This window comes from Chlamydotis macqueenii, chromosome 1 (assembly GCF_036417535.1).
Source record: "Chlamydotis macqueenii isolate bChlMac1 chromosome 1, bChlMac1.mat, whole genome shotgun sequence".
Lineage (NCBI taxonomy): Eukaryota > Metazoa > Chordata > Aves > Otidiformes > Otididae > Chlamydotis > Chlamydotis macqueenii.
The window spans coordinates 2941883-2965687 of record NC_141556.1 but is presented as its reverse complement, the minus strand read 5'-3'; the positions used below and the strand labels follow the sequence as shown (position 1 = coordinate 2965687).

Here is a 23805-nt window from a genome sequence, read left to right as displayed (position 1 = left end):
ATGAAGATGGTTTGCCGTTTTGGGCACCGTCTGCCCTTTCATTCACAAGCACTTTCCAAGAAAGGGAGCTCTGGTTGTGCATGAATCACAGCACACTATCACGTGAGATCCTTTTAGGTTGCTGGGATGGAAAACAGCTTTATGTAAGTACCGTTCCTGAAACCAAGGTTGGTTATGCATAAAAGTCTACGCTTTAAAGCTTCATCAATAACATCTGCTGGGAAAACATGATTGACACAGCAGAGGGAACACCATCCGCCTCTGAGGAGCGGAAAGAGAGACAGACTGAAACATCAATCTTGTGCATAAAATATATTTATTGTTGGTACAGAGCGAGGCATATTCGTCAGTACTTGATAGGAGTGAGGAGCACAACAGAATCATTTCACTTAAATAAAGGCCATGTTACATCTTAGAGTGTTGGATCGTGAACACCATTCCAGCAGAAGGCCTGGAGAGAGACTTCATTAAGTTACACAATTTGTGAAATAAGTTAAAGCACAATTTACGTCATTATATATCGTAGGAAAACTTTAATACGAGCAACAAATACAGGCTGTACAGTCAGGAGCAGCAGCTGATTGGCTCACAAAGTACCGCCGCGTCGCGGCACACCAGGTGTTACATACCCGTGCCTTTGACAGTGAGAAGTTTTTGAGGAGATTCTACAATGAAACAGCAGCATTTGAAGGATATTTCCCCTTTCTAAGGTCAGTGAAAGGTTCTTTTCTTTCCCTTCCTTCAATCACCAATAAGTGGGTTTTACTAAGACTGAACAGTATCTCCGGCTGTATGATTTCCGACGTAATAAGATACAGGTCTTGGCTTTTCAAATGGTCACACTGATTGAGCCGTGATGGCTGCTGCTCTTGAAATGGCTCTTCCAGTTCTTCTCTTTATTGGTCTGCCCTGCAAATGGGCTGTCATATCATTCTTGGGAAAAAAATGCTCTTCTGCTGAAATTAGAGTTGATGGTCTTGTGCTTGATTTGGACAATGCCTTTATCCTCCTCTCCCAAGCATGCTCTGCTAAGAAAACGGTTAGGGGGGAGGGGAAGAGAGGGAGAAACACAGATTTCAGTAACTCAAAGTTATTCCAGAGACTCCCTAAAGTTCGGCTACAATTCCTTTCTAGGATTTGCAATTTTTTCAAGAAATATGTTGAAGAAGAAACATTGTCAACATACACATCGTCTCAGAGACAAATCACGGAGGCAGAATGAAGCTATCTTAGGACTCACCACGCCAGCCATTTGCAGGCCTGAAGAGCTGCAGTAACGATTCCTTTTCATCCATCCTAATGCTATCATGGCTCTAGCACTATGGCTATTAAAGAAATTAAAATATCTGACCTTACAATAAGATAAATCCTGTTTCTAGCAATTACACACTCGAGGAAACACATCCTGAAGGCACACAACACCAAGTATCTCCCCTACCTACCTCCTTCCTGTGTTCTGAATCATAATCAAAAGCTCGATAGTCTGAACATGTTGCACTGACCTTGTCCTTCATTAATCACCTCCTGCACACAGCCAGGCCATCAAAAGCTAAAAGTAACAGATCTTTTAGTCAAGTAGTCCAAAAGTTATTCCTCCTGCCACACCAGAGAGCTCCCCCATCAAGGTCTTGACTCTTCAGAAAAGTCCTGGCCTCTGCCATGAAAATTCAGACTTGCAAGGACAATATGTGTGGTTCTACTAAGAACTTCCTACTGCCATGGTGTAGAAATAAAGAGTCTGAGGAAATGAACACATGTATGGATACCACTTGTCTAGATCAGTAAGGAGAACAGAACGTGGAATCTGACAGGACACTGACATGCTAGGCAGTAAAAGCATGCTGGAGGCCATCGATGTTCACTGGAGGAATATGGGGTTGACCAAGGCAATCTGTTGTTCTTGCCTAGAAAATCATAGAATCATAGAATGGTTAGGGTTAGAAGGGACCTTCAAAGGTCATCTAGTCCAACCCCCCTGCAAGGAGCAGGGACATCCCTGACTAGGTCAGGTTGCTCAGAGCCTCATCCAGCCTGGCCTTGAACGCTTCCAGAGATGGGGCATCCACCACCTTTCTGGGCAACCTGTTCCAGTGTTCTATAACCTGCATCGTAAAAAATTTTTTCCTAATTTCTAATCTAAATCTACCCCCCTCTATTTTAAAACCATTACCTCTCGTCCTATCGCAACAGGCCCTACTAAACAGCCTATCCCCATCTTTCTTGTAGGCCCCTTTGAGGTACTGGAAGACCGCTATAAGGTCTCCCCGGAGCCTCCTCTTCTGCAGGCTGAACAGCCCCAACTCTCTCAGCCTGTCCTCATAAGAGAGGTGCTCCAGCCCTTTTATCATCTTCGTGGCCTCCTCTGGACAAATCCATAAAGTGGGGAAGACGGCAATTATGTGTCTCTTGTAAGAAATGGTAGGAAAAGATTACCTCATTTTTAGGGCTTATGTCAGGAGAAAGCCCAAATGCAAACCTTTAAATCTTACAGGACACCTACAAACAGCTCACTCAAGTCTTTGAGCAGTAGTATCTGGCCAGACAGCGCACGCCGTCTTGCGAGTCTAGACTGCATGGCCAGAGTCATAGAAGTTAGGGCTCAGGAAAATTAAAAATAAAGAGAATTAAAACCTGTTGTCATGTATCTCTTCAACCAAGTTCCCATGGTATTTCTAAAAATAACCCAGTGGACCATCCAATCAGATCAAGCAGTGTTTCTGCAAGGATTAAGAGGTGCACCAAGGAGCAGGATAGCGTGCACATGAGATGTTAAATATCCTTGTGATCACAAATATTTTTCAGAATCCACGGTAGACATGTACACGCTGACAAAATAAAAGGAGTCGGTTTTATGCTCCCTAGGTGCTATTACAAACAAAAATAAAGTAAAATTCTACTAGTTAACAAAATCTCCAACCTCCGTTTGACAGCACCCCCCCAGAGATTTCTGTAAAACTGATGAAGGCTACTTTACCTGGAAGACTTTTTTTGCAGTGGTGTTACAGAAACTTGCTCGAAGCCATCGCTGGGCTGAATATTAACTTTACGTAAATTTAACACTGCATAAGTTAATGCAGGAAATTCCCAAAAGATCTGAGAATAACTTTTCACTTATTTTATTTTATGTAGTGTCCTAAAGGAAATAAATTTGTTGATCACACGCTTACTTCTGCCCACAAAATTTCATCTTCAGACAAACGGGAGGGTTCCAGGGCTTCCTTTGATTTTGTCTACATTTTGGGGGCTTTTTAGTATTCTTTATTGAGTCTTGCCACTTAACATGACCTAAGAAATTAATGTATTTAAAATATTTTCCTTGTTTTTTTTTTTCCATGACACCAACGGAGGTATGAAGGGAACCTGGTCTGACTCTTCCATAATAAACTTCCTTCAAACAAGGCAGTGTTAAACGGTGGCCATAGAAGACAATGCCTTTTCACTGTGTTTCAGCTCAGTGTTTCCAGCTACACTACTTTTCAATATTTTTCTATTAGATTGGAAGATGGTATCTAGTAAAAATACCGGACGATGAGGCTAAACGAATGGTTTCATTCTGACTCGGATGCATGATTAAGGACCGCTGCATCCTACAAATTAAAACAATGGTTACAACAAGGCTGAAGGATAAGATTTCCTAGACAGGCTGTCAGACACCAGCAGCTGTTGGTATCACTCTCTGAAGTACTTTCAAATCTCACCTGCCCGCAGAGACTTGCATCCCTCTGAAATTCAATGGTCTAACAGGAAACTATTGCACAGGCTTCATTAAGCTAGAGTCTGGTTGTGTTTCCATATCAGAATTAGGACTCCCTGTAGCCCAGGGGAAAGAAAAAAAATAAAGAAAAAAGAAAAAAAAAAAGGGTATTTCAGCAGGCACCTTGTCCATATTAGTGGACAGCAGACCAGGATAAGTGACAAATTTGCCACTGGATGGTCCATACCAGTGCAGTGACTGGTCTGACTGGAGTTACTTCAGTAGTGGGAGCACAAATACATGCCACAGACAATCCTAATATCTTCCCTTTAATGGCTCCATTAAGTAGTTTTTTCTCTCTGTTACTATTATTTAAAAATGTAAGCATTCATAATAGAGTTTAATTTATCTCGCGAGCTTCTCATGACTTTGGGAAAAGATTTAAAGCGAAGATACAACGATGTGTCAAACCCCTCTGCATTAACAGCTCTCTGGGCCTTTCTAACGAGGGGAGAAAAGGACAGATAGAGACATGAGATTACAGACAGGATGAGAAATAAGGAGCACACAGAAGAGAGGGCGAGATAATTATAAGCAAGATAGGGAAGAAAGAGGAGTCAATAAATTCAATTTATGAAAAGCACAGAGTGTGCTCAGCCCGAGCACAAGTGCCCAGACTCACCGCCAGGAAATCGGATTAGTTAACTTATTTGGTTTTCAATATCTTGGTCTATTCCCTCTAGCAAATCTTCCTCTTTGTTTGCTTCTCGTAGCCAGTGTCAGTTAACGTTTTCGTTTCTGAATCTGCTATTTATCCCACGCCTCTGTCTTCCAACCAAGCACACGTAGTAGGTAATTTGGCAGGATTTTATATTATTATTTCAAATAACTGTCTGGACTTCTGGGCAATCAGTGAGTAAAAATAATTACAATTACAGCTGCGATGCATGGAGGATGAGCTATAGAGGACTGATGTTCATTATGAAAAACAATTGTTCCTGCTTGCAAATGTTTCCATCATAAAAGGCTTCTCTTTCTCTGTTATCATAAGAGAGAAACCTCTCTGAATTCTCATCTTGAAGCATGTGTGAAAGAGAACAAGAAGCATTTAGGAAACACTTTTAACTACTTGACAAGCTTGGTTGAAGATCTTCAACAACAAAAAAAAAGGTGTTTAAAAGGATTAAAAAACCTAATGCTCATATTTATGCAATTTCCTTTTCCTGCACCCTCTGAACATGAATTAATTCATCTTCATGGTAGTCTTCCGAAGAAATTCCTATCAGATCCAGACTTTAGTTATAGCTTAAACAGGTTCAAGAAATTAATCTAAATTTTTAGTTAATAATATAAAATTATAAATACAGTAAATTAGTGTTCCAGATGATGCAAGCCACAGTTAAAATCTAGTCTACTACATAACAACCTAAAATTATGCACTGGTCTTTTTCCTAAAATGTCTCAAACCCACCCATGGTCCAGTAACTTCAGACTGGATTTTGGAATAGAAAAGTCACTCTGAAGGAAAACTTAGAAAAAATAAATATAGATACTAATTACTGTCTGCCATAGTAGGAATTAACTAAAAACTGCAATTCAATTTAAAGAAAAAAATCCATTTCAAAAGGTCATGGAGGACTGTACAGTTTAGGGAAGATGGGAATGAGGAAAATTTGCTGGCTGGAGCCATAACAGCTCTTGTGTCTAAGGGAGGCACCTACACAAAGCTGATTTCACTTGGGTGTCCGAGCATGGCTCAACCATCTTTCCAAAATTAATGAAGTGTTACTAGCTTTATGAAAGAAAGCCTCAGGCTAGGCCATCAGGAAAAATTTTGACGAGCAAGGAGATCTGGTAGGCTGTAGGAAATCTAGGGAATGAAGGAGCTCAGGATCTTGGTGCATTAACAAGTGGGCAGGAGAAACACCAAACGATGTTCTGAAGGAGGTGATTTGGAAAGGGAACAATAGCACCACAGAAATTTACTAAGTGCTGCGGATGGAGGAACAGCTTTAGCTTTGCCACACAACTGTTGGCTCCTACCATGTTTTACACAGCACCAGACCACGAGCAGTGCTAACTCCAGCCAGATCTTCAGTAATACCAGAGCAAGACTGCACCAGCGTAACACCAAAAAGGTCACGGTGAATAATTATAGTAAAAGTCTTAGGACAGGCAGAATTAACTCCAGTGAGAATTATTATCACTCTCAAATACTAGATGTGCTTGCTGGGTCTCTGCTAACACATTAGAGCACGTGTTTTCACATGTTCAAACATTAACTCACAGATTTTAGCAGAAATAAAGATCAACAGACTTATTTAAGGACTTTCAACATACACTGCGAATACAGCCCCATAAGCACATTTGCAACTGCTTCGTTAAGAACACAATCGAGGTCAACATACACATCTCTATATTTGAAAGATGTAAGAAGCTGTTGAAAAAGAATCATGTTGAGAAAGCGGTCATATTTATGACAAAGAGTACCACATAGTTTAATCCCCTTGTTTTGCTGCTAAAACTGCAGCTACCAGGAACAATCTGCCAACAGCGATAGCTGCTATGCTAAACAAGAGCTTCCCAAGGGAAGAGATGGAAACCCCACCATTTAAATAAATTGAAAGTGGACTCCACAGAGCTTGTGAGAACATACCTACCAGGAACAGTACTGCTTTAGCACATAAGGACTAACTGGATAATCTGATAGTCTTCCTCTTTTCTTCATTCCATCAGGAATTCAGTGGCAATATTTCTACACCCACCTGTTTGGCATGGTTGACGCAACGCAGGTACTGGCCAGCCAGGGCAGAGCAGCTGAGGGTCTCCTGAGCGTGTTGCCGGTAACACTGTAGAATTTTATCCTGCAGATCAGCGCAGATCGGATGAGACTCATATCGCCTGGGGATAGAGAAAAGAACATTTTGGCTTCCTTCTCAAAAAGATTTCAGGAAAGATGTAACATTCTTTTTAAAAGAACTAAACTAAATAATAGAAGTAAGTTTCTAGAGCTTTTCTAGAAAGTTTAAAAAACTGTAGCTGTTTCTAGAGCTATTTTGTGATAAAGGGAGTAACATCAGACACAAACATCAAGGTGAGCTGCAGAAGTTTGGCTGGTAGGACCACAAGTCTCCTCCTGATCCAGTACTCAGGTTCCAGCTGGCAGAGAAAATTAACATCCAACTTCATACGAGCACACATCTTTAACTGAGGATCCCAGGAATGATGAACCACATCTGATCTCACCTACATTAGAAAAACAGTCACAGAACCTCAGGAAAGCTTCGTCATATGGACCTATGAAGATACCATCTTGCTTCTTATTCAATATTGCTCCTGCATAGAAGTGAAGTCACCCATTGGGCTGACCTTGAGAATATAAAACCCTTGCTACCATCAGCAAATTACACAACCTACTTCTGATCTGATGATAGCCTCTATTTTTGGCACATCCTCCTTCCCATCACCTCAATTCTAATCCTGCTGCCAGATGTGCAAGTTATTCAGGAATTTTGTCTGTTTTCTTTACTGTTTGGATTCATTACTCTTGCCATCTTCCTGGCTTATGCAATACACTTTTTGCCTTCACTGGAAGCCAAAGGAATGGAAGCTTCTTTCGTCCATCCTGTAAAATCCAACCTCTTTTGGATAAAAATCTTGTAATTTGCATTAATCTATAAAATGTTATATATATATCCACACTGATAGCGCTACAGAATTAAAATGGGAACACAGTACTTCTCCATTTCAAAAGTAAGGGGGTTGGCGAAGTGTTTCAGAGACGAAATGCCCACTGACATTTTAAGGTAACTGGGCGTTTACCTTACAAATACTTGTCAAGGCACTCGTTTCTATAACAGACAATCAAATCACAGATAAACCCCTTTCACACCAAAGATAAAGTATTTCAATGGCAGAAGAAAACACATGAAAATTTAGGAAACCATTTACAGTTCACGTGCCTTGAAAACAACAATTTGCTTTATGCGTGTGAGCTGTATACTTGACACACGCTGCCACTGACCCTCCCAGGAAAGCCTGACATCCATTCCAGCCCACATTATTTTTAGTTCAATAAGGTTGTAAAATAACCTGAGACTCATCAGCCTCAGCATCCTCAGGTGAACATTCTGTTCCTTATTTTGCTGATGGGCCAAGGCAGATCTCTATTTTACTACAGCAAGAAAGCGAAACGCGAAGCACAATGCCGTTCCTTAGGGGAACTGACTTCCTGGCAATCACTCAAGATGTAGTACCATGAAAAAAGGAGCGTTAAGTCGCCTTGATTTTACAGTATATATCTATATAAAACATCCCTCTGACTTTTTTCATTCATTACCGTACATCTGTGCAGTGCCTAAACCAGAATTTAAATGCAGTCCCAGGCGCTTACACACTTTACGATCTGAAAGTTCAAACTTCCGTAGGCTCTTACAGACAAGGATTTCCCCTTAATCCCCCCTCTGCTGATGTCAGCAAGCACTTCAAAAGCATGTCAGGCATCAAAATGTACGACTGTCAACTGCTGCACGCCGAGTCACCACGGCAAGGTCTGTACCAGGACGGAGTACGAGAGGACGCATCGCGGACGCTCTTTGCAGACACAAGACTCACAGCGGTGATGATTTAGGTCCAACTAAACCAGCGCTCATTTTAAATGCCTGAAACCCCGGTCTGGATTGATCAACCAATACAATAGACCACGAGTTAACAAAAAAATACACACAGTAAACTAGCTGTTTTTTATTCACAAGGGATTTTAAGTGACTTCATAGAGTGCGTCCTACATAAAGGCGAAGAGCGAAGGAAATGGGCTGCTGTTCACTTGCTACATAAATTCTGTAAATGTATTTAAAGCCATTTCAATGGGGGTACTCCAACCCACATTAAGGAGCTTTTTTGTATTGCTTCTTTCCCTGAGCCACGCCATTAGCGACCGTTCAAAGTCCATGTACTATCCCTCATTTGAACGCTTCAATGGACTCCAGGTTGCCGACAATATCGGAGCCTGTAAGACACGTCATCTCCTGTCCCAGGTACTTGTTTTCCTACGATGACTCTTCACTGGTGATTTTGCAAAACACCCCCTGTCCTTCCAGGCACCACAGACCCAATGCAGGTCAACATGAACAGGGCTGCTTCCTTCAAGTCAACGAAGTCCATTTTCTTGGATTAATCTGTTGAAGGAGAGCACCGTCTCTATATTGATCTGCTGTGCTTGTTATGCTCCTCTAATGCACTATTTGCACTTTTGGGAAAAGGCTAAATGAGATTACTGTCTAACAGATGGCCATAAACCACGTGCCGCAGGATCTCCCATTCAGGAAAGAAGGTTGCAATGTGCATTATGGTAACCCCACCGAAGGGTTTGCCATTGATTTCTGTTTGGTGATGGATGACAGGGCTCTCAGATGGATGGTCAGAAACAGCCGACAGCAAGGAAACTCCTCAAAAAGGAAATAAAATACCTCCCTAAACCAGAACTTCTATAATGTTCCTATAAATACGGGTAATTTTACAGAAGCGTTTAAGGGTCTGTGGGGCTTGACCAAAGAAAAACCTTGTAAGGAAAGGTAGAGAGTGCAAAATCAATAATTATATGGAATCTGTCGTAAAAATGTGAAGGTTTTAAATACCTGAATGGATAAAGCAACCTGCTCTGGTTCCAGAGCTGATGCTGCTTCAAGCAGGAGGTCCCTTCCCTGAACTATCCGAAATCATAGAATCTTAGAATCATAGAACAGTTTGGGTTGGAAGGGACCTTCAAAGGCCATCCAGTCCAACTCCCCTGCAAGGAGCAGGGACATCTCCAACCAGATCAGGTTGCTCACAGCCCTGTCCAACCTGGCCTTGAACATTTCCAGGGATAGGGCATCCACCACCTCTCTGGGCAACCTGTTCCAGTGCTCTACAACCCTCAGTGTAAAAATTTTTTTCCTAATATCTAAGTCCTGAGAGAAGAAGCTGTATTTTGGGACACGTCGCAGGGAAAAAGTCCCTTTTTGTTTGTTTGTTTTTAATCGCTTGGGAATTTCACAACTAAATTGAAGGAAAAAACACACACCGTAGCAGTGGATCAGGACTGCCAGGGAACCCTGACAGATCTCCATCTCCATTCAGTGAGACTCAATAACTACCTCACAGAATCAACACACATGAAATCTAAAATGCCTTTCTTCGCAAAAGTCAATATGAACAGCAGCCTGATCTGCACCGTGCGCCACATGGCACGCCAGTAACGACGTGCTTTTATTAAGTTTACAATTACTTGATCTGCTTTCGCTTTTCCAGCTGCTCCTCAAGCACCTCACATGCTAGCAGAATATTTCTCTGCGCTGGAATAGATCTCCAAGGGAGTCACGCACCCACCTTTTCCATCAAGCTGATGCATCGCAATCTCGTAAAGGTAATAGGATGAAGACACAAAAGAAAACGAGAGTGAGTTTTAAAAAGAAATATTCTACGCTGAAGCATGAAGGGAAAATTTAATGAAGGCAACTTTGTACTCATCTAGCCTTTCTCAAAGAGCATAGCTTATTGTACTCCCGGGGCTCCGAGAAAGGAGCCCCTTCATGGCATTCAAACAAAATGTCTACTAAAGAGGAAATTTGAAATCACTGTGGTAAGCTTTACAAGTTTTGTGATAAAACTGACATTCTGACTGAAGGAATCTGAATCGCTGATGAGTTTCCAACCGTGCAGGTATCTGGCGTAACCCCACCAGATCAGGACTTCAGGCAATTGTCATAAAATATAAGGAAAAAAAAAATAGCAACAAAAAACCAGCAAGCATTACAAAAAATAGTGCCGTTGGATGGCCAGAAGCACCCAGGGCTTAATTTTACTTCTCATTAAAATGCTGCCACCTATCAAAAGCATCTGTTCTTATTTGTGTAACCCCTGGCAGGTAAGGCTACCTCTGCACTACCGAATAAAACAGAGCAGAGATGATCCTCTGGGTCCGAGGCCAAGCAGCACGGCACAGCACAACCTGCAGCTCTTACGTGTAAAGTCTCGCCGTCCCCTCCACACAAGCAGCTCAGCACATCAACAGGCAAACCACAAACTGGCGATGGTCCCAGCACCTTGCTGCTCCCCCAGCCACGCCCAGTGTCGGCCAGGGAAGCGTTAGCTCCAAAAGAAAACCCTGCAAATAAACATGCTACCAATTAGACCCAATGCACCAGCACGGGAGAGCACTGGAGATGATGTCTTGGCCTGTTTGTTTTAATTCTACTGATGTAGGAGAGGAGCCACGCTGTGACCAGACTCCAACTGCTCTAGGTAGCGTGCAAAGATAGAATCGTTAGGGGTGGAAGGGACCTTTAAAAGTCATCCAGTCCAACCCCCCTGCAAGGAGCAGGGACATCTCCAACCACATCAGGTTGCTCAGAGCCTCATCCAACCTGGCCTTGAACGTTTCCAAGGATGGGGCATCCACCACCTCTCTGGGCAACCTGGGACAGTGTTCCACCACCCTCAGTGTAAAAAATTTTTTCCTGATGTCTGATCTAAATCTCCCTCTCTCTATTTCAAAACCATTACCCCTCATCCCCTCCTGCAGCCCCCTTTAGGCACTGGAAGACTGCTATCAGGTCTCCCCGGAGCCTCCTCTTCTCCAGGCTGAACAGCCCCAACTCTCTCAGCCTGGCCTCACAGGAAAGGTGCTCCAGCCCTCTCATCATCTTTGTGGCCTCCTCTGGACCCTCTCCAACTGGTCCATGTCCTTCTTATGTTGGGGGCTCCAGAACTGGACACAGTACTCCAGGTGGGGTCTCACCAGAGTAGAATCACCTCCCTCAACCTGCTGGCCACATTTCTTTTGATGTAGCCCAGGATGCGGTTGGCCTTCCGGGCTGCAAGCTCACATTGCCTGCTCATGTTGAGCTTCTTGTCCACCAGTACCCCCAAGTCCTTCTCCTCTGGGCTGCTCTCCATCCATTCCCCGCCCAGCCTGTATTTGTGCCTGGGATTGCTTTGACCCATGTGCAGGACTTTGCACTTGGCCTGGTTGAACTTCATGAGGTTGGCATGGGCCCACCTCTCCAGCCTGTCAAGGTCCCTCTGGATGGCATCCCTCCCCTCCAGCGTGTCGACAGCACCACACAACTTGGTGTCATCAGCGAACTGAAGGAGGAGGCTTCTTTCCTCAACATGCTTATATTGCACACAAAGATAAGAAACAACAAATCGATGGTGAAGCAAAAGGAAACTGAGGCAACCTGTACTCTCGTGATAGGCAGCCCGCTAAGTATCGCAACAACCCAATTGTTTGCAAGTGCTTTATGAGCAAGAGGATTTTGAGAGGGATTTGTAGGAAGTTAATCAATTAACACTGTCTACGTTTAGCACAATTTCCTTCTGAGAAACAGCAAAACTCAGTGCTCGTTTGCAAAGTGGATGAGTGAGGGACGGAAGGTGGCACCACGAGTGGTTCACGAGAAAGTAAACTGGGAATTTGAAATAGCGGGGAAGCAGAAATGGGACATGTAGGGCTTCAAAAGCAAAGATGCACGACTTGTATGGCATAGCATTGATGGGGAAGCCAGTGGCAGGATGAAAGGAGATGATGTGAATCCAGGGTAGAAAACTATCAATCTTCAGCGCTGCTTTCAAAAGACACCATCAGGACAGGATTTCACTTCTCACGGCCAGGGGGCAAACAAAAATAATTGCCAAAAAAATGTTGCGATGTGATGGATTTAGTCGAGCAGATGGACAAGAAAGGCCAGGTTTGAGATACTCTGCATAGAGCCAGACAGAGCGACATCTAAGCCCAGCTGAGAAGACCTAGAGACGAGGTCAGCTCAAAGATGAAGCGTAAGAGACAAGTCGGAAACAGCAGCAAGACAGGGATATTTTCCGTCAGGACACAAAAAGGCGGTGGTGAGGGAGCTATTTATTTATTTATTTAAGATTACCTCATCCAAAGAGAGCCACTTCCAACAGCATCTCTGCTGAGTGAATTTGCAGGACTTGTTTACAGTCTAGAAAATAGTTGTGAAACAGATAGCAGGGGAAAAAAGACAAAAGGGCATATGGTAATGAAGGTCCTTACTGCCGCACCATTATTTTTAGTTTTTAAATTAATTTACTCTTTATATTAAATTATTTTTAAAAATTGTCTTCGCACATTAAGTAGGTGATGACTCGAAAGTGCATTATGAAACATGTAAAGCACAAACCAAATGGTTATGTTGTTCTGAAAATCATTTGGAAGGAACAGCAGAGATCTGATTTCTGAATATGTACAACTGATGTTATGAGGCGGTCCGTAATCAAACCGTGCCCACACAGAGCCCTCAAAATTACCGTGTGGGAAGTGCTGCCGGCAAAAGATCAAGTACTGTAGAGTTGATTCTTGCTTTTATTTACACTTGACTACATAGTGTGACTTATCCAAAAGGTGTTAAAGAAAGAATTTGCCTAACGAATCTATGATGGAACGGTGGAGGAGAACCACGGTCGTTTCTGCTCTACGACTGAGAATGCTAAACGTGTGTAGTTATACTAAATAAATTACTTATGCAGAAGTCAGAATACAACTTACTCTGCCTGCTCATATATGTATCTTCCGTGCCACTGGCGATCAGCTCCAGGGTTAATATTGTCAATGTTATTTTTAGATTATTGCACCTAAAATCCCGGCACTGATAAAAATGCAGGCAAATGTTTGTCATCCTCTCCTTTATTTCATCTCTCACCCAGCCTTCTTGAAAGCAAATAAAAATCTATCTCAAATAGTCTGACCTTTGAAATTTAGGGACGGAGACGAGAAGAGGAGGAAAGACACATTCCAGCCTATTCACACACACACACTGCGTGAAGACAGACATTTAATTATGTCTAAAGAGTACCAAGTCAAGTTCAATCTGTTGACAAAAACCTGGTTTAACAATGAAGACTGGCAGATAGTAGTATTAACCTTTACAGGTTTTTTTTTTTTTTTTTTCACCTACTGAATGTTTCCCACCTGGTAAAACACCTGGTATGCTGATGGGATACCAGTTCAGCTTTTAGCATAAGCAGAGTGGAAACCATTCCTTCAACTGCAACAACTTATTTATTGCATACAGGGAGGAAAGAGCATCACTAAGATTAACAGAGAGAATTTACGACTTCAAATCTGGCAAAGCACATAAATATGAGCAGAATTTCAAGAAGTGAGTAATTCCACATTTGCACGTGTGAAATTATGCACATTCTTAAACCCCTTGTTGGGCTGGGACTTACAACAGGAAGAAATTAGGATGAGGATCAGAAAAGATTTCCTGGTTCTGAATCCTAATCAGCCCGATGAACTAGTTGCCCAGGTAAGTCTTCAGGCACTTAGGACATCACATTAGGACTAGATCTCTTCAGCCTAGAGACAACTGCAAGTCAACACGAGATGGATCTGTGAAATCATCAACGGCATACGGATGATAGGCAGCCAGTGGGGTTTTCTAGCAGTAGATTTACAACAAAAAAATAATTGAAGCCTTTTCCAAACAGCACGTAATGAAAAGCTGGTACTCACTGCTAGAGGATACTGGGGTTATCATAAGCCCACCTGAGTTCCAAAGATAATTTTACAGTAACCTAAGAGAATTCCATCAAGAGATTATAAGCAAAAATAAAACATTTGGCTCAGGAAAGTCCCATTCTGCTACTTGTTTGAAGGTAAAATGGTCTCACTGCATCCTTCCCCTGTTTTTACAGCACTCCTTAAATACCCTCGGCGTTGCTCAGCAAGCTGGGGGTAGCTCTGACCTGACACGCTGCGACTGCTTATACTCCAAATAGCTTGACGAGCAAGTCTTCAAAGGAATAGAAGATTCCCATCAACCCTGACAGACAAAATTAGATTGGATACTTTTATTCAAATTTATATTCATTGACTTTTCTTATCCCAAATCACTATTCATTTATAACATTTCCCTCCCTGAAAAAAAGAACAAAATCCCCTTTAAAATACAAAGTACACCAACATATTATTATACAATCTACCTTACACACAGCTGGTCCTTGCAGCTGCAGAGGGAACCACATGTTGGAATTATCAAAAATTTAGGATGCATATTTTTTTTTTAGCTTAAGGAACAGTTTTTATTGAATACCAGGAAATTAAAACAAACAATCACATGGATGATAATTATACTAATTTTAGACTTCCAACAGGGGTATGTGTAGAAAAGATAGCATAGTAACTACAATCTTTAATCAGAAGAAACTCTGGAAGGAGCAGTTTTAGCTATATGGAATATAGTGGATCCATGTAATGTGCCTATATGCTACAGAGAATATAAAGATAACTTCTTGGTCTTGCACGGATCAAAAGTAGTTCCTATCTTTGGCAAGCTAAGAGAGGAAGAACGATCATCTTGGACATACGCAGGTCTGTCCAACCACTCAGCGGAACAAAACCCAAACCAAAATCCCAATCAAAATCCCATCACAAGAGTCAAATCTGCCCTGGGGCAAACTGAGCAAAACCCCACACTTCCATGTATACGTGATCAGCACATCAACGCTTGCACGTCAAGCCTCATAACGTAAACTGAGATCGTAAATTATTTTTAGAGTTTGCATGTGGCAGCACTTGAGCTCTGTCTCATTACTCCGCCCAAAAAATTATTTAATGAAGATTGGCAAGATTCCACTCATCAGCTGTTCGTGAGCAGACAAGTCAAGGATCACCATGGCAAACACCACCAGTGGTGCCATTTCTTACTATCAGGGGGCTTGGGGGGCTTTTTGGCACTATGGAGGCAAGCAGCAAGATAATTACTGCTCTTTTCAGGTCTAGCTAGAGCGCATGAAAAGGTAGATCTAGTTTTTGCAAACTTAAATTGATGCTCTGGCTGCCATTTCTCATAGAAGCGGCTGACAGCAGTGGTTTGCAAGATTGCTATTGCAGGACTACTTGGGTACATTAACTAATTTTTAATTTTTAAAAGAAAAAGGAATTTTGCAACAGTTTGAAACCTGCTTTTATACAAAGGTGGCAAAAAGATATAATTTTAACCACTTCCATTTATGTTATTCATTATCTTAATTTTGTTCCTGTCCCTATGTTAAATTTTCCACAGTAATGTTACATCACTGTCCGTGTAAAGCACAAACACACACGCGTGAGTGCAGACAGACCTAAACAAAGACCAAAACCCAAACGAGCAGCAGAAACCAAACACAGGGCAGCACGGCACGCCGTAGATTTATTACTGCCACTGATTTCCCAAGAGCGACGCAACTCACTTCAGCCTTTGTAGACCCAGGAGTAACATGATCATCCAAATATTGTGGTAATAAAATCTTCACAGCACCTTACGCTACCACACTGAAGAACCACCTTTCCCTTTATACAGGTGCTATATAACATGTTCTAATAAGGAGACACGTTTCTCATCTATAGCAAAGGTCAACTACTGCACTCAATGCAAAGCACCACAAGGCACTAACTCGTGGCACGTTATTATCCAAACATTACTCTCTGGAGCAAAATATGTTTAACTATTTTCTTCAGCCGTAAGAGGCCCAAAAGCCCGTTCCTGACCACACAAATAAGAGATCTGATGAGTCGAAGTAGCGTACAGAAAAAGCAATCAAGAGTTGAGCACTTCAAGCATCGCCGCTCCCCGTGGGTGATGATTACTTGAGGGAACCGAAGGTCGCAATCTTAAGAGATAGTAGAATAAATGACAATTTTTCATTTGGGCATGAAGTTATTTAACAAGAAAAAGGCCAGGATTCACTCTGATAAGCTACAAAGGCCAGGTGCACGTCCCCAGGTCTCGCACTGGGCTGTGGTGAGCCATCCTTTTCATAAAACATAATCAGCTGGGCTGCAACAATAATGTCCCAGCAAATACACACAAAGTAATAATCACCCTGTGAACACGCTGATAATAAGTGGGTACTGGACCTTGCTATAATATATCTCAGTTTTAATGTTCTTGTACAATGTGCTATAGAAATATTAAAACATAATGCCCTCAAGATCCCACTTAGCATCCCAGTACGGAAAATGCACCTCTCATCAGGAACAAATCACGAACTGAACTTACAGAGGTGAGTTGTAAAGCACAGCATTCATGTTTTTTTTTCATTACTTTTTAATTATTTTCAATCTGATAATTTTTCACTGCTTACCAGTGGACATTTCCCTGAGACTGCTACAAGACATGATGGTCTATTATAAGACTTTTTGGCCAAGGTCTTCAGATAGATAGTTTAGTAGTAGAATGCTTTTCAGTTAAAATACCTCAAGTTTGACAAACTTTAGATCAACCACTGATTTTTTTCCCAGTTAGATCATGCCCCTTGATTTCAACTGGTGCTCACTAAAGTTCTACTGCTAATTGCTGCTAAGTGAAGAATTCGACTTGCTCGCTGCGGCACATCTCGTTACAAAGGACGGTACCAGGCTAAGAGAAAGAAAATTATTCTTCTTGCCATCTGCAGATGAAAACTGGTGATTTTTGCCATCATGGTGGGGTTTTTGGTTTTGTTTTTAAGGGGTTCCAATATAACACGGTGTCGTAGTTCAGCCCCGATCGGGACCAGACTACGCAGTCTCTCTCTCACTCCCCCCACCCTCCGAGAGAACAGGGGGAGATGATATAAGAAAAACGGCTCAAGGTTTGAGATAAGGACGGGGAGAAATCCTTAAAGTTACTGTCACGGGCAAAACAGACTCGACTTGGGGAAAACTATTCATTTATTTCTAAAATTAGCAGGAGAATGAGACAGGGAACAAGATAACCTCCCCCCACCCCTCCCTCTTCCCGGGCTTAACATTATCTCTACTACCTTCCCCTCCCGAGCGGCACGGGGGGGGAAAGGGAATGGGGGTCACGGTCAGTTCATCACGCGTTGTTTTACGCCGCTGTATCATCGTTGGGGGAAGAACTCCTCGCATTCCTCCCCTGCTCCAGCGTGGGGTCCCTCCCACGGGCCACAGTCCTTCGTGAAACTGCTCCGGCGTGGGTCATCTCTTCCACGGGGTGCAGTCCCTCTAGAACAGCTGTCCCAGCGGGCCCTCCACGGGCCACAGCCTCCTTCAGGCCTCCACCTGCTCCAGCATGGGGTCCTCCACGGGCTGCAGGTGGATCTCTGCCCCTCCGTGGACCTCCATGGGCTGCAGGGGGACAACCTGCTCCACCATGGTCTTCACCACGAGTTGCAGAGGAATCTTGGCCAGAAGCCGTATTACTCCTCCCCCTCCTTCTTCACTGACCTTGGCGTCTGCAGCCGTTCCTCACAACAGGCTGGCAGACGCCTCTCAGGATCCTTTTTACATCTTATTCACTTCTCATCTCCTCTCCACTTCTTGCAGCCAGGCCGGGCCGAGTTGGGCCCAGTCGGCTGCCTGGCGGGAGGCCAGAGGGTGAGGCCTGCAAGGCCCATGAGGCTCGCGCCTCCCCCTCTCTGCCCCCGCTCTGCTGCTTCACATCTTCTCCTTCTCTTTTTTTTTTCTGTTTTCCCCTTCTTAAATACGTTATCGCAGAGGCGTTATCACGAGACATTCTGCTACCAATTGGCTCGGCCTTGGCCAGCAGCGGGTCCGCCCTAGGCCCGGCCGAGTCCACTGAACAAAGGGGAGCGACTTCTAGCAGTTTCCTACAGAAGCTACCACCTTAGGCCCCCCCTCACTAACAAAACCAGAACACACGGTCTGAAGTAACCCTTACAGGAGAACAATAATAATTTACGGCAGAATACCTCATTGATGGAAATGGTAAAAGAAAAAGCAATTTTTTCTGAAGACCTTTCCTCTTTCTCCTCCTAGTATCACTTCTACAAGTAGGTAAAAGCTAAGTGACCTTTTTCATTTCACGGCGCAAAGAAAAAAGGTCTCCTTTGGGGGTAGTGCCTCTAGAAAACAGCAGGATTTTATCATCCTCATCCCGCTTCGTGGGAAAGGTGAGTCCACTTTAAAGCTAACGTGGCGGCGAGTGCAAGCACCCTACCAAAGGTGCAGAGAGCTGACGGAGACAATAATGAACATAATTATAGGTGGTTATTGTTTGGTCTGCTTACAGCCCTATTTTATAACGCTACTGCCAGCAGCGCTATTTTATGTGATGTCTTTTTCATGCAGCAACCTTTTCATAAATCAAAGGAAAAGCAATACTAGGCAGTTTCTCCCGCAGCCTGTTTGACAATAAAAGTTAACACTGAGCCCTGGCTGTTATCAATCTTCATAAACGTGTCCATGATACAGCAAGCCTGGTCCATATTACACCGAGTCTGTTACTAATGCATGCATAGCAGCAACCCAGTGGCTTCATGGATCTCCTAAATGGCTTGAAACTGGGACCCATGTTAAATGGCAAGGAGGGTTTTAAAGAAATAGCTGTTTTTCTCATTTCTTTCAATGTATGATAAAATGATCACATTTTATAGTGCGTTTGGCTCAAGAAATGCATATTGTACTACAATAGGAAGTTTCATACAAAAAATAGAGACCTCAGGAAAATGCATATCGTGTTCAAGAAACTATGGTAAGAAGTGCAAATTACCAGTATTTGAGGAATTCCTTTTAACAGAGATGTATGTGACCAAGGATGTTTTGTATTCATAAAACGGTTTGGGTGGGAAGGGACCTTTGAAGGCCATCCAGTCCAACCCCCCTGCAAGAAGCAGGGACATCTCCAACCGGATCAGGCTGCTCATAGCCCCGTCCAACCTGGCCTCGAATGTTTCCAGGGATGGAAACACCTCTCTGGGCACCTCTCTGGGCAACCTGTGCCAGCGTTCCACCACCCTCATCATAAAAATTTCTTCCTTAAATCTAGTCTGAATCTACCCTCTTCTCATTTAAAACCATTACCCATTGTCCTATCACAACAGGCCTTGCTAAAAAGTCTGTTCCCAAGCATAGAACTCCAAGTCTGGCAGCATTACCAAACCTATTTCAGTAGCACCCACATCCTTTTAAGGAGAAGGGGTAATGTCTGATCTGTATTAATTCGGGTATTATCTGAAAACACGTAGCTTACAGTGCATATCCAGAACAAGAGGCTGGTGGTGGAGTTTGACCTTCACATATCCGTACTGCAAGGATCCAAAAAGCAACAACAACTTTATCTGCCTAAACCTGAGGTTTGCCAGGTACTGAGCACTTGAAGTCTACTTATGCCCCACACAGTGTCATGCTGTGCAACCACAGAGGAGTAACAAGTCTCCAGGTTTAAAATAAAGAGAACTTGGGACAGGCCCATTACATAGATCAGCTTTATCCTTAATCAATTCCCTTGAAAAACCACCAAAATCTCCTTTGTAGACTGTCTGAAAGAATATCTGCAATTTTTTGACCTAAAAGGAGCCAAAATATTTAGCACAGAACAGCTGGTGAACTGGATTCATTTGACACCGAATGTATCTAGAAAGAATTCATTTTTAAAATCTACATTGACTGCATCATTTTATTGAGAGGGTTACGACAATTTTTTGGCCAAAATAGTCAAGGCAAAGGGAGAAGAATGTATGTGATGGAAGAAAAGGGACTGCGTTTCATCAGCCCGTGCAAGAGCAAGATTTCACTGAGAGCCAAGCAGTGTAGACAGAGAAGGAGTCTATTACACACGGATCTATAAAGCTGTCTCGCAAAACCTTTCGATCCTGATCTTCCTCTCTTCCAGTTACGCATACGGCCCAGTGCAGCATTTGCTATGGAATATTATCCGGCTTAAGGCAGCCCTGACAAGGGAGTCCATCTTTATAAAGTTTATAGCCACCGACACGGCACTCGAGTGGTCTCCTTCAAGACACACATATTAGTTTTATCTATTTTCTTCAGTTCCTTTCCCCAGGCTTAAACGCGTGCTTTAAATGTTTCAGGACTATACTTTGATTTTATATTGCAGGCAGACGAACGGAAAGGCAGAGGACAGCAGGAGAGTCGGCATCTTTATGGGCTTTTTTTAAACATTGACAAGTTTTCCTTTTTCAGTTATAGATCCTCTACAGAGGCACACAGCGCTTGAATCGACAAAACCCACTACCACTTAACTGCTTCATAAACAATAATGGGGAAAAATTTCTCCTACTGAACAGCTTTGTGGCTTCTTATGTTCTTTTAAGGGAGTGTGCTTTTCATGCTTCTAAGTGTGCACCATGAAACGTAAATATCAGGTCACATGCATACGAGCCAAAATGTTTTAAAATGCCAAAGCGACCCAAAAATATCTAGGAAATCCCTGCTTCAAAAAATGTTTCTGCACTTACTGGATACTGTAAAAGCCTTTAAAAAATTGGTTAGGACGTTTCATGGCCAATATTTGAATTTTCTCCTACAGATGTCAGGGCTCATGCTTTAAAAATGCAGCGATAACCACTGAAAGAATCAAAAAGCAAGTTCAGAAAAGAATTTAGCATTTTGCATTGAGGACAACTGAGAAAAACGGCAAATTTTAAAGAAAACACACGCAGAACATCAGGAAAAAATAGCGTAAAGGACAACGCGTTCAATAACAGAACAGTATTTCAAGGGAAATAAAGAAAACTTGAATTTTTTGTTAGGCAGACCGACTGTCTTGTTGGACTTGAGTATCACAGAATCATAGAATCTTTAGGTTGGAAGAGACCTCCGAGATCATCAAGTCCAACCACCAAACCAACACCACCATGCCTACTAAACCATGTCCTGGAATGCAACGTCTACATGTTCTTTGAACATCTCCAGGGATGGTGACTCCACCACTTCCCTGGGCAGCCTGTTCCAGTGCTTGACCACTCTTTCAATAGAGAATATCCAACCTAAACCTCCCCTGCCACAACTTGAAGCCATTTCTTCTTGTCCTATCAAAGTTATTTTGGAGAAGAGACCAACACCCGCCTCCCTACAGCCTCCTTTCAGGCAGTTGTAGAGAGCAATGAGGTCTCCCCTCAGCCTCCTTTTCTCCAGACTAATCAATCCCAGTTCCCTCAGCTGCTCCTCAGAGGACCTGTGCTCCAGACCCCTCACCAGCTTCATCACCCTTCTCTGGACACGCTCCAGCAACTCAACGTCCTTCTTGTAGTGAGGGGCCCAGAAATGCACACAGTATTCGAGGTGCGGCCTCACCAGTGCTGAGTACGGGGGCAGGATCACTTCCCTACTCCTCCTGGCCACGCTGCTCCTGACACAAGCCAGAATGCTGTTGGCCTTCTTGGCCACCTGGGCACACTGCTGGCTCATGCTGGTTCTTAGCTCCACGGGTAACATGGGACAGTAACACGCTGTTAAGTGTCTGAAGGCAATGGACTCATTTCCACCAAGCCATTAGATGCAGATTTAAATCCTGTTACAATTAGGATTTTGCAGTCTGTGGGTCTGAGCTTTGGTCTCCTACAGCAAGGCGGGTGTAATACTCTGTGCAAAGTGTGTGTACAGTCACACCAGCTGGTCTGAGTAGCTGCAGAGCTGCCTTCTGATCAATTAATTGATTTATTTAGAGAGATGCCCAGTGGGAAAAGCTTGCTGGAAATTTCAAACTAAAAAGAGAAATAATTTTTGTAAAGATTTCTATCTTCTCAGAAATTATTTTGAAATGGACATATTCACAGAAGGCAACTACTGTCTAAAATTCAGTTATCAAAATCTCAATTTTTCTCTGATCAAAGGAAAATAACTGACATGAAACAAGTTCAGGGGTTGGAAGAAGCAATAGAAGCAGTTCATGAGAATAGGATTCATGCCGCTCCGCTGTTCAAAGCTACATGAAAGTGTACATTTTGTTGTCTTGGTCAACAGAACTGCTTAAGAAACAAAGTTATATTTTTAAAAAACAAAATTATCTTATGCTGGAAGTGCTACTGACAGGATCAGCAGAGAAAGCCAGAATACCATTGCTTGATGCAAGTTCAGACAAAAAACAAACGTTCGAGCACCGTTCTAACCTCTTACCTGTACATGAGACCCAAACCAATCAAGTCACTGAAAAAAACATACACTGCATTAGTTAGAACAGTTTATAAAGTTTATGTGAAAAACGGCAGTCACCGACCTCTTAATTCTAGACTCAGATTCGGCACGTTACCCCACGGACCTCAGTCGAGTCCCCTAACCTTAAGGGATAGCCGCATGCACTGATGTCACATCCATACAAGTCCTTTCATTATTTTTATTACAGTAGCACCTAGATGAACTACTTAAAGCTAGATTTACATTAGGCAATTTGTTAGGCATTTAAAACATAAAAAATAAATCCTAGGCAGACCTATAAAGGCTTCCTCACGATCCAGCACCCATGTAGTATATCTGCTGCCAACTGCCTGCTGCACAATTTTGCTCTATTCCACAAAAAAATCAGTTAATCAAGCGTAACCTGGCACCATTTTATTTATTTATTTTTTTTGAGCCTGCTAGCAGCACAGAACGACAGCAAAGGAATGAACTTCCTCCTTCATCAAAACAGAGGAGTGACACTCACGACGCGAGAATCCCGTGCCACCTCCCAGGCACCGCCCTCGCAGCTGCCAACAACCGCAGCAGCCCCTTCTCCAGATGTTGCCACCTGTAGCTCTGCCCTCTGCGTTGCCAGTATCTGCAACGTGCTGAGACACAAGCACGTTGAGGACCAGTATAAAATAAATGCCATCTGGTTCCGGTACCAACAGCATTTCTGCTGTTCTGATCTTGTCAGAATGAGGACTTCTACCAAGAAGCTTTTTGAACGCTTCAGTTCTGATGGACACATTATGCTCAAACCCTGACTGCTAACCAAGGTCCAAACATGACTGAGATTCATCTCTATCTGGGCTGCCCTAAGCAAACAGGAAGATAAAAAGCAATACTGGAAGATAAATTGCAATTAAAAGCGCAGCTCTGCTCACAGGAGCTATTAGAGCATACCTGTTCTCCACGTGGCTAACATCTTACCAACTTCCGGCAGCAGAAAAAAAATAATATTTTTTTATACCACAGCCCTTCAGAGCTCCAGAGTAAGGTAGATGCAATATACACGTCAGATGCCACAATTTTCAAGTCCAGTAATAACCAGCAATTAAAGAGAAAGTTTTACGTTTGAACTGATCTCATGTGAACTAGGAGACGAGACAACTTAACTACTTTATAAGATATCTTAGTACTATTTCTACAAATCTTGTTTTCTGAGTACGACTCGGCAACAAAGCATACGGTTTGA

General features: G+C 42.8%; 1 protein-coding gene across 2 annotated transcripts in view; it reads right to left on the bottom strand.

Moving 5' to 3' along the window:
• Positions 1-297: 297 nt before the first annotated feature.
• Positions 298-23805, bottom strand: part of CHCHD3 (coiled-coil-helix-coiled-coil-helix domain containing 3) — a 158018-nt gene continuing 134510 nt past the window's right edge. Inside the window, exons 7-8 of one of the 2 annotated variants that reach the window (XM_086744539.1) lie at positions 6460-6595; positions 298-1028 (exon numbers count right to left, since the gene is read on the bottom strand). In XM_086744539.1, coding sequence (XP_086600665.1) covers positions 1002-1028; positions 6460-6595 — 163 coding nt within the window. In that variant the 3' untranslated portion in view covers positions 298-1001. The remainder of the gene's footprint in view (positions 1029-6459; positions 6596-23805) is intronic. The other variant, XM_086744547.1, reaches the window with a different exon arrangement.